The sequence below is a fragment of the Protopterus annectens genome, chromosome 12.part0 (genome assembly GCF_019279795.1).
Source record: "Protopterus annectens isolate FY-2018-M chromosome 12.part0, PAN1.0, whole genome shotgun sequence".
Classification (NCBI taxonomy): Eukaryota; Metazoa; Chordata; order Ceratodontiformes; family Protopteridae; genus Protopterus; species Protopterus annectens.
Genome location: NC_056746.1, coordinates 505,005,342 through 505,017,519, shown reverse-complemented (window position 1 = coordinate 505,017,519; position 12,178 = coordinate 505,005,342). Strand labels below are relative to the sequence as shown.

Below are 12,178 nucleotides of genomic sequence, written 5' to 3'. Positions count from 1 at the left end.
TGTTCCTGTCTAAAAGAATACAGGGCATAAGTAATATGTCCTATGCTGACCGCCTCAAGGCCCTATCCATGCATTCTGTCTCCTACAGACTTTTGAGGGGAGATCTATGCCTAGCATACAGGACATTGCCAGACCCCACTCTGATGGACCTCCTGCATAACCACAAAACAAACAGTACCAAAATTACTTGTTATAAAGACTTAAACCTTGCCTGTGATGTAAATTGGACCTGCTGGAGAGATAGGTATGTATACCAGTGACTACCCCATCTATGGAATAGGCTCCCCATCCATATGAAGCAGAGTTCCTCCCCTATACCAATTCAAGTGCAACTTGGACAATTGGATTGGAAACCAGAAATTCATCCCTGGTTTGGCACCTATGTCTCTGATGCAAACAGGTAACCTGTAAATGGTTCATCTCCCAGGCCCATGCTTACACTTATCAAGGGTATCAGAACTCATCAGAGATATGGGATGCATGACTTGGCTTAAAAAGGTCCTTGTGGTTGTTAGCCTAGTAAACACCTATGAGCCTATGAACCTATTTAGCGATAATTGGTGGGGGAATAGCGGAGGATATTTTTGGGGAAGAACTGGGGTGATGTGAAGGTGACATTTGAGCTGAATTCACCTTCTGGCTGAGTATAGATGATGCTGTCCACAAGTAATTCCACATATTGTTGAGTGTTGCCCTTAAGATTGTGGACATAACTGAAAAGATGCCTTATGGTTATCCTTAGCTTTTGGAAGCTATTTTTGTCTCAGTCTGCTTTCAGAGTTTTGACTAGTTCCATGATTCACTTGTTTAGACTAATGAGGGACTTTTTGTTCTCTTGTCCATGTTCCCTCTTACTTCTTGACAGAACTTTCTTTTATTATGCAACCTGTTAATACCAGGGATCCACCAGGTGTCTTGTTTTTGTGGTTTGACTTGGGCTTATTTTGGTCCTGTGCTGTCATTTCTATGCAGGTGTTTATGTGGTCAGACAGGGCTTTTGTGCACACCTCTGCAAAGGTTTCTGTGTTCTCTGGATTTGAGGAGCTTGGAAACTAGCTATGCCATCACTTAATAGGAGGTAGTTTTCCTTATAAAAGTTCTTAAAGGTTTTGTAGTTAGGTGGGGAGATCTGTTTTTCCTTTATTTCAAGGGAGACCACTTTTTGATCTGATCTTATCACTGAAAACATCACACGGTGGGGGGGTGCAGCACTCCCCTATATTTGTGAGTACCAGATCTAAGATACTTGTACCCTAGTAGGGGAGCAGACATAGCTGCTCCAGAGCATTTTTAGTTTACAAAGTCAAGAAATCATTGGGCCTGCATGTTCATGGCCATGTATGGCTCCCATTTATTGGAGGCATAGTTAAAATGACCCATGAGAATGGCATTAGGCTGGATGGTGAGTGATTCTAGTAACTTCAGGTATGATGTATGGGTTTCCTGATTTATGGTGGGAGACCTGTAGCTAGCAAGAATATAGTAATGGATTTTTCCCATGGTTAGTTGCACATGGAGTAGCTCAAGCATGTCATATTGTTTGACCATCTTTGAAGTGTGCTCATCCTTTATATAGATAAATACACCTCCACCTTTTGCTCTTTCATTTTCAGTGGGTGGTTGGAACATATGAAAGGCTTTACAGCCATGCCCAAATGGATTGCTTTCTGTGAATTTTAACAATGTTTCAGTAACTGCACAGACATTAGCATTTTCCAAGATGAGGAATACTAGTAGGGAGTGCAGTTTCTTGTTAAGACTCCTAGCACTGAGCAGTGACTCCTTTAGCTTGTCTTGAGTAGCATTTGCTGTATTGAAAGGGTTGTCTGTTTGGCAATACCTAAAAAAGGCACTAGAGGGACGTATAATGTTTTGGCCAATATCCAAAAGTCTAGTGGTGGCAGGTGAAGGCCATCTCTGGCAAAGCAGCATGGCCTGTCAACCATGTCCTCCCAGGCTGATAAGTATTGGACCCCTTTAGAAGGATACCAGTAGCTAAGCCAATTGTTAAAGTCTGTCATTTTCTGTTGGTATTGTGGCATCATCCTTGTGATGGTAGAATGCTGCTCAGTGCTAGGCTTATACTTGCTTGTGGCACATATTCTGCAAGCTCAATCATGTCTGTCTTCATATAGTCCAGGGAGGTACATCTCAGGTAATTCATGCCCACATGGACTATGACAGAGTCATACTGGTACTTCGGGGTAAGTGACCTGAATGCTTGCATGATCTGGTGGATCCTGGTCCTTGACAGGCAATTAACTGTAACCTTTTCTGTATCCAGCTTGGTAGAGGGACATCAGTGTCTCATGATGGCGTCTCCTATGACCAAAATGTTGGGTTGTTGAGCATTTTTGCCTTATATGCTTGGTAGCTGAGACGCAATAAGATTGGTTTTATATGCTGTGATGGAAATTGTCTTGTTTGTGTGTATGCAGAGTTTCTGATGATTGCACCTGAGATGCGTTTCAGATTTGGGTAAGTTACATGTGAGCATCTCCACATATGTGGGTCTTTGTGCCTGGTCCTTTGTGGGTGCTATGACTGCTGTGTGTATTTGTTGCTTTTTGTGTCTATACATGAGAGTCTGGCAACCAGTGTCAGTGTGTAGCAACATCACTCACATACTGTATTTGTCTATCCGAGAATCAAGTGGTTGTCTGTTTACAAAAGGCAGTTACTCTATTGCTTCAGGATGCACATGTCCACCACGCTAGATGCAGAGATAGCAGGAAAATGTCTGTCTATGGTTGCAGGTACTAATGTGTAGTTTACAAGGGATAGGAGTGGAGGGTGTTTATAACCAAACAAGGGATGGGTGCTTACTTTGGTGTAATCTACAGCTAACCTTTCCAGCAAAGCTGCTCGCCATCCAAACCAGATGCTCTTTGAGCAGCAACAGTCCTAGGTGCTGTAATAATTTAATGTACACCTAAATAGTCCTAACTAAACGTGTTTATGCTGCTCATCATGCAAACTAGCTGCCCTTTGAGTAGAGCGGGATTTAGTTAAAGTTCTGAGGTAGTTTTATAGGGAAATTTCAACTTCTGATAATTGCATATATACAAGGCACCACTAACCACCGCTAAGTGAAGAGCAATTTCATGCAAATGCCAGGTTTATATATGATCAAAAAATAGAAAGTTTTACACTAACTATGCTCTAAGGCCAATCAGGTAAGCACACAATGAGCTTCCTACTAGCAATTCCCAGCTCAGATAGGTGGATTCAGCCCTCTTCTTTCACAAGAGTGAAGACTTTTTCCCTCTTAATTTAAAATGACTGGTTTGATGCCCAAGTGTTAAGGAACCACAAATACTAGCTAAAAATCACTGGATACAATGTATATAAATGCAAAACAGCAACCCTTACAGCACTCAGAAAATGCAAGTTTTAAACTTTAAAGAAGTGCAAAAAACAATAAATACCACAGAAATCCTCCACAGTATAATGAAAACAATTAAAGCAAGTGCAAAATCATACTTAATTTTGTTTATCTTGCCAAGTATGTCTTCAGATGCTTGCAAAATCTCTCAAAATGTCTGGTGTCATTGTCAAATGATGAGCAGCACTGGATAAATAAGCTTTGTTTTTTGTTTAGTAGAGGTGCTCCCACCACAACAGTTAAGCCTCAATGGTCACACTAAATTCCAGGGACAGTGATATTTAGCTTTAAGGAACCAACAATAATCCAGTCAGTAAGCAGATCAGTACAATACAGTTCTAACTAAGCTCCTAATCATTAAAGTAGTTTCCCTCTCACTGAAACCATTCCTGACCCAGGGGGCTGTTAGGTATTTTTAACAAGGCAGATTAATTTCTATGTGTCCTAAATGTTTTATTTGAATAAATTATGTTTGGCTTGACATGCAGTGGGGTAAAATTTCTTTCTTTCTTTTTTTTTTCATTTGTTGTTTATATTCTAGCACAGTTGTTAGGTTTTTACTTTTCACACATGGGTTTGGATACCATCTGTAATGACCAGCAACCTTTATACCCAAATTATTTTCAGGAAATGACTCTTTTGGACAACCTATTAAGTTTATGAGATTTTTTATGGTTGAGGTGCATGCTTCCTTACTAAAATAGAGACTTTCTAAACTCATGAAATCAGAGGAACCATAACACTTACAAACAACTTCTCTTTTTGAATCTGTCCAAGATCTTATGGGAGCAACTGATAAAGCTTCGTATTTATAACTCCCTACCCATCAAAGGCTATGTTTGTAAGGCTTTATTATATACACAATCATTTCAAGAACCTGAAAGTATACCCAGCTATAGTTTTCCTCGATTCTTCATAATTCTATTCATGTCACCTAGAGAAAATAAAGGAGATCATGTTTGTTCCAAGATAAGTAGAAGCACACCTTTTTCAAATGTCTCACATGTTAATAATTTGATGGCTGTCTATCTTGCTTTAACCATAGCTTATTTCTTAGTTTGAACAGAGTTTACAAAGGGAAAAGGACAGGAATGGAACAGAGATCACACTTAAATACTTAAATACTTAAAAGATTGCACTGTATGAAAATAGATCTGTAAGATAAGCCACTGTGGTGATGCTAGGCTTCTTTTCTGGGTTATGTCAATCAGCATAGTTTTTGCCCTTTCAAGTGTAAGAGCGAATACTTTACTCACAAACCAATTAGGGATGAGGGCTAGGTCAGACTGTAGTGCAGCATTAATACTGTTGGGAAACAGTCCAGACCTAATTATGACTATGTCTTCAACATAAAGTGTTCTCACAAATACATTATACAATGACTGCCGAATAGTATTCCAAAATGTGCATGCTGATTGGCCAGCCCAGCCAGTGTGCCCTTTGTAAATCCGACATATACTAATGGAAAAAGGTCCAGTCGCTCGGACTTTTCCATTAGTATAAGTCTTGATTTTTTTTGTTTGTGTTAGGTAGCAATGGAGAAAGGAAGATCTCCATTGCTTTTTTTAAAGATATCTCGCTATGTTAAACTCGTTTAACATAGCGAGATAGCTTTAAAAAAGGGAATGGAGATCTTCCTTTCCTCCATTGCTTTTTTTTTAAAGAAATCTCGCTATGTTAAACTCGTTTAACATAGCAAGAGAGCTTTAAAAAAGCAACAGCGATCTTCCTTTCTCCATTGCTTCCTCTACACAGCTCTGATGTACTGCGTAAGCATACGTATGCGCAGTACATCAGAAAAAGCCCCAGGATAGCAGAAAAATGCAGAAGGGCACCATGCAGGTATTATACAAAGGCATTATTTAAGAAAAGTAAGTTTTTTTTTCTTAAATAATGTCATTGTATAATAGCAATAACCAAAGTCTGGGTGTGGGTGATGGTAGATTTACCCGCGGTTGTCTTTGTTTGTTGACTTGGGCTTCACCCTTGTGACCAAACCACACCAACCATGGGTAAATCTAGCATTACCCATACCCAGATGTGGGTTATTGCTTAATTATACTAGAACAGACTGAAAGAATGCAAATTTTTGACAGCTTTAGGTCTTTTTATACTATTGTTGGCTGCACAATCATATGAAATATGCCAGTATAGTTTTACTTTATTTACTCTGTGGAAGTATGAACTCTTGAGAGGAAATTGCAATGTTATAAATTACAGCAATTTCTGATATGTAAATGTCCGACTAATAATATAAATATAAAATTCATCTTCAAGTTACTCTGCCATCTGTTAAAGGAAGAAACACATTTTGAATGACTATGAACTCCAGGTGGTCTCTCGACAGAAGGACATATAAATGGGTAGTTGTATGTCACCAAAATGCAATATGCCAGACATCATTTTCTTGAAGGCAGCTGACAAAAACAGCATTTAGAAAAATTGCCACATCTCCAGAAGTTACACTTTTCTTCAAGATTTGGTGACTCTGCACATGTTTATAATTAAGATGTAGATGCTGGGATCTCTGCCTGCAAAGAGGGCATAGAGGGTTTGCCTCCCCACATGGAAACAATTTCACAAATAAAAAAATGAGTTTGCAAATGTTTGTTTTTCACTGAATGCTGTTTCGGGCTATTTTTGTCTGCATTCAGAAAATTTCATTTTCAGCATTCAAACCTCAGCCATGCTTATAAGAACTATCAACTTTAAATGTGTTGGTAGCCATTACTAACACACAAGTAATGAGTTCAAGACCACTGATATGAATTCTGTAAAGATTAAAGCTGTAACTCGTGATTCAAATGAAAAAAATGGGGATGTCTTGTCGTTTTTCTTTTAGTATTGCTATCGGTATTCATGTACTGCTTTGGTTATTGTTTGGAATGTTTTTAGTAGGTGCCTTATGCATTCTTTTGAAATGTCTAGGAATGGTATACAAAACATATCCAAGCAAGAAGAGTGTAAGAATATCTATTCCCTTTGCTGCATTACCAAAAGATGAAGAAATATGTTCAACAAAAGAGGTATGAGAAATACGTCTATGGTTATTGTACTAATTGTTCCAAACAACTTTCTTTAACTTTTTTTAATAAAGGTCTACTGTACTATATAAAAGGGAACTTAGACAAACAGGATATAAATTCATGCTATTCACTAAATCATTGGTCTAGAAAACCAAATTAAGTGTAAACTCCTGTCCAATGTACAAGCAATCCAGTCACATCTCTCCAGCTAAATACAGCCAAATCTGAAGTGCAGTCACCTCAGGGGAGGTCACATGTATTTGTGAGAGTGCTTTCAGTTACACAATGGTTCAGTATGGATACATTTAGAAAACTTCCTCCTAATCCATTTTCTCTTCAGTCAGCTGTAGCAGTCCTGAAAAATGATACAATTCTTTGCAGTGATGAACTAAAAAAAAAAATGACTGTACCTAGATCTGTCATCACTTGTCATCTCAAGTGGGTTCAGATACAGCTAACAAATTCCAGGTAACATGCTTTCTTTAAATTGTTCTGGCTGGCTGGTGCAGATTGTATTTGTAAAATACAATCCTTTTTTTTTGCATTTCATATCTGCTGCTCTTGTTTGATAGTTGCATAGATGTTTGCATTTTACATTTGCTGCTCTTGTCTGATAATTGCACAGATGTTTTTATCAATTAAAGATTTTCTTTTATCATTTTCATGCTTTTCATATAATTAATAAGTTTAACACAGAATAACTGTGTTAGTTATATTTTACTGTTTTTACTAGATGATTATATCTTAATATTCATATTCACTGTTCATTAGTTTGGATGATACTACTGACATAAAAGAATGTAAAATGTAAGCATTTTAGTGAAAGAAAGTTGTGCTTGTCCAGTCTGCATACAGCTGGCCATGGCAGGCATGCAGTCTGAGTGTGTTCTTACCATATTACAATGGCATAACAGTTAAGGTATTTGAGGAGATAAGTACCAATATTATTGGAAGTGCCTTTTCTGAAGTTTTGTATTTACCTAGGCATTACAATTATCCATATTGGAATGGTGGGCTGTACAAAAATTTACTTTTGTGAGGGCAGGCTTGTTATATGCAAGGTGAACAAAAGATGAAATGATTAATAATGAAGAGAATTGACTATAAAAATGTGCTCTCCCACCGTGAATAACCGTCTACAGTATTATTGCTTAGACATTAATTCTGTACCCAAATTTAACAAAGAATTGTTGACAGTAGTAACTGAAGGTAAACAACTTTTTTTGGTTGAACAATGTGTTAGACATTTGCACATTAGTCATCCTTTGAATGCATTTGTTACTCCTCATGAAAAATATGTAGAAAGTATATTATTCCCCAATCAGCCCAGAATTTGTGGTGCTGGGTCTTACCAACACAGATCTCAAATATGACATTAACTGTTATGCACTTTACTTCCTCCCTCCTATAATGTACAACCTCAGTTTCTTTAATACCTTTTGCAATATTCAGCACATCATCTATGTTTAGTTTAGTCTTTGATTTCCATTTACTTGTTACTGCTTTTTTTGGCTGACAGCAGCATTAAACTTAATAAGGCCTTACTATGACTTACTGTGTTTAAACCTGAATACCAACTAAAAGACATTATCTCCCTTGTTACTAGTCAGTTTGTTCCTCCAACCTTTGTATCAAACCATTCTATATGAAAAAATTAAAATCAGTCAGCTCTGTGTATTCCCAAAATTTTTGTTCCCACTTTTCCCTCTCTTTCCCTTCACATCTTTAATACCTTTCTCCACATGGTGGAAGATCCTCTAAAGTTTACATTGTGTATAAAAATACCTGTACAAATAATTCAACACAAATATCCTGAACTATCTGGACTTCGTTGCAAACTTGGGTGTCCTATCAATCTTCTTCCATTGTTCTTTCACAATCTGCTTTTTTTTCTATTCACTTTTTCTCAGTCCTTTCTATGCTGCTATGGTTGATTCTTATAGTTATCATGCAAAATCTTATATGCCTTGCTTTATTACCCTTTTTTGATGACACGGTCTGTTCATAGCTCCACTAAAGACTCAACTAAGGCTGTTCTTTCACTCATTTATTATTCATCTTTCTTGCTTCATTTGTCCATACTTGCTATAAATCCTTAACCATCACATCCAATACTTCATTGGCTTTGTCCCATGCTGCTACTCCCCCCAAAACACACACACGCACACACACACACACACACACACACACACACACACACACACACACACACACACACACACACACAGAAACTCACACTTTATCTGTCCCAGTTCCTTTAGTTAACTTCCTCCAGTTACTTACAACCACCTCCTGCTTAATTTGTGTGCCCTTACTACCATATATCTCTATAGGAGGAATTTCCTTGCCCCAGTCCCACACTGCTTTAGTCCTTATAAAATTGTCTGTCACTTTATAGTTGTAATATTCTGCCTGGTTATTATTATTTTCCTTAATGCCTTGCATCCAAAATACTAATCTCTCTTTATCCTGCGTACTTTCCTCTTGTACTATCATCATCTTTTTCCAGTTAGATCTGTATCCCTTAGCTTGCATTTTATATATATATATATACATATATATATATATATATATATATATATATATATATATATATATATATATATGTATATGGTTCCCCTTCATATCATCAAATTTCTTTAAACTCGAAAGTCATAAACTCGAAACCAGAATCTCGAATTTAGAGAAACTCGAACATATGGAAGGGACAAAAAAAATTAACACCTTTCAAATGTTTTCACAGGGGAGCTTCTCCCCCCTGCACCCCCAGTGTGGGGGGCTTTGCCCCCCCACACCCCCTACTTAAATATACCTACTCTGAGATCGCACTATAGTGAAGGAAAGGGAAATCTCCCATTCCGCGCTATACGCGTAAGCACAAAACGGAAGATTTTCCATTCCTCCGCTAAAGTGCAGTCACGGAACATTTACATTTAAACTGCTAGGGTACAGGGGACCTAGCCCCCTGCAATAAGGTAAGTTAATTTTTTATTTTTTTAAACCTAAGGCTCCCATTCACAATTTCACACACACACACACACACACAAACTTCAATGGTGTGGCCTTACAATACCCTTTCTAATCCTAATCCCCTTTGATCTGTACAGAGAATTATGTAACTCTTGTCCTCCCAAATTAAATTATTTCAATTCCTTATTAATTGTGAACCATAACTTCTCATCTGGCTGGTAAAATATGCTTGGCATACATATATAACAAAAGGAACTAGAAACATTTTCACTACCTTTATTTTGCTATCCAAGTACATGATCGTAATCTTCCAGTCATGTATTTTTCTATTTATCTTCTACTTAGTTTCCTGATACATCTATAGCTGCCATGACAGTCTTTTCAACCAATATCCCCAAATATTTTATTTTGTCATGTCCACATAAATATAGATGTAATTGAACTAACTTATTAGTAGGCAAAAAGTTTACCACTATTGCCCCCATTTTATATTTGCTTATTTTACAACCTGAAAATGATTGAAACCCTTTCTAAATATTCCACAGCACTGGGGTATCCAGTTCTCAGTCTGTCAGATATAGTATATCTTCTGTGAATAAGGTTATATTCTCTTGACTACCATAATAGTTGTTTCCCTTAATTTGTGGGTCTGTTATTTTGTTTGCTAAAGGCCCTACATAAAAGGTGAGTAATGGAGGAGAATATGGGTAGCCTTGTCTAGTTTCACTACTCAAACTCAGTTAGCCTGCTAGTATCCCTCCAAATGTTATTCTTGCCTGTGATCTCTCATGTGTTTGACATACTTTCTTTTTGTTACTACATCTTCTATTCCTAAGATTTTCTATACCTAAGCATTTCCCATTTAGGTATATTTGTACAGTGCTCAGTTCTTAGATCTGCTTATTGTATTCTAACTGTCCCCACTGTATATACTTATCTATTAAAGCTATTCTAGTATAGAAATGGATGTACCAGTTTAATTATGTATGTACTGTCCTAACTACTATATTATTGCAGTATAAAGTATGTTCTGCATTTGTATATCTTCTGTATACTAAATTGCATGTTATTGCTATTTAAAGTTGCCTTGGAGCTTTTCTTCTTAGATCTTTGCTGAAAATGGTTCTTATATAACCCAACTGGACTCTTGCATTAAACCAATGCAAATAAAAAAATAAATTATATTATATTACAGTCTCCTTATTAATTAATATTATTTTAGTGGGAATGCAAATGCTGTTATTGATCCTCACAAAAAATCCAAAAGACACAAATTAATACTTTCTCTGCATCCAAGATTACCAACAATAATGGTGTTTTTTTATGTTCTAACTCCTTCTCATCATTGTTCTATTAAAGTTGTCAGATGTCTGTCTCCCTTCCCTAAAACCACACTATGTATGTCAATTTGGTAACATTTTCATTCTTCTCTTAGCTAATATATATCCTGATTAAAATAGAAATTGGTCGCTTCCATTTCCACAGAGCTCAGCAAAGCTTGGTGTCCTTACCTATGATTTGAAAGTGTTTCTGCTATATCCAGAGCTATCCAGGCTAATGTTTGCCTGCCATCTTTAAATCATTTAATTGTAATTTTGCCATAAAAATCACTCTTTTTTTTTTTTCTGAACTGTTGGAATTTAAATTGCCTTACAGAAAGCAATCTAGCCAGGAACAAAGTTGATTTTTTGTTGTTGAATTGCATGAGGGTTCCTTTTTGCTGTATTTTACATTAGGAAAACCTGATTAGCCACCTTGTGGCAGAAGGTGTTTGCCTTGTCACTCTGAGTTCGGAAGCACACAAGAAGGGCTCAACGTGTAGTTTATTAGCCAGAGGCGACAGGAGTTAGAGTTCAGCTTTTTTCTGTTTGTTATAAATTATAAGTGCTTGAGTGTGGCTGCTCACTGCACAGAGATGCTTATATACCCTCTTAAGGTTAGGGTTCCACCAGTGTGGTTTGTTTTTAGTGTTTGTTATGTGCTTAATTCTGGTAGGTACAGTAGCTTCTATGCAGCCGTTTACATATTTGTATAGGGTTTCTGTAAGCAATTCTGTATAGGTTGCTATGATCTCTGAGTTTGTGGGGGCACTGAATTTTGACAAACTGTCTCTTAGTAGGATGCAATTTGCTTTAGAATAGTTCCACACTATTACAGTTTTAGTTGGGTTTTCCAAACTGAATTTTATGTAGAAGGAGAAAGCTTTGTGAGCCGACCTCACCAGTGAAGACATGACACAGGTAGGTGTCCAGAGCTTTCCCATGTTGGTGATGTCCATGATGCTAATTCCAGTATGTTTGAACCTCTGGCTGGAGTGCACACTTTCTGGTCCAGGGTATTTCTGTTAATATAGTTCAGGAAACATTGTGTCTATGAGTCTGAGACAGTGTACGTTTCCCATTCTATAGAGAAGTAGTTAGTCCTCCATGAATAGGTATTTGATTAGATGGTGAGTGTCTCCTGTAGGTCTAGGTATGAGTTATGAGATTCTTGGAGCAATGTTGTTGACCTACAGCTCACTAGGATATGGTAAGGGACTTTATATATGGTGAATTGCACGTGAATGAATTCCAGGGCATCATCCTGTTTAACTGACCTGCAGGTATATTTGCTACTGATGTAGATCAAGACACTTCCATCTTTACTCCCTGTCTGTGGTGCTGTTGGTCCAAATGTGTGAAAGGCATTGTAGCCTTGCACTGCTGGACCGCTTTCAGTACCTTTAAACAAAGTATCCTTAATAGCACAAATGTCTGTATTCTCCAGAATAAGGAGAGCTTGTAGGGTGTGGAGTTTC

General features: G+C 37.4%; 1 protein-coding gene across 3 annotated transcripts in view; it reads left to right on the top strand.

Annotated features, from left to right (window-relative positions):
- The window catches only part of VWA3A (von Willebrand factor A domain containing 3A), a 2,208,650-nt gene that overhangs the window by 1,679,640 nt on the left and 516,832 nt on the right, over window positions 1-12,178 (top strand). For all 3 annotated transcript variants that reach the window (XM_044089639.1, XM_044089638.1, XM_044089640.1), the window contains one exon: window positions 6,314-6,411. In XM_044089639.1, the coding sequence (XP_043945574.1) occupies window positions 6,314-6,411 (98 nt within the window). The remainder of the gene's footprint in view (window positions 1-6,313; window positions 6,412-12,178) is intronic.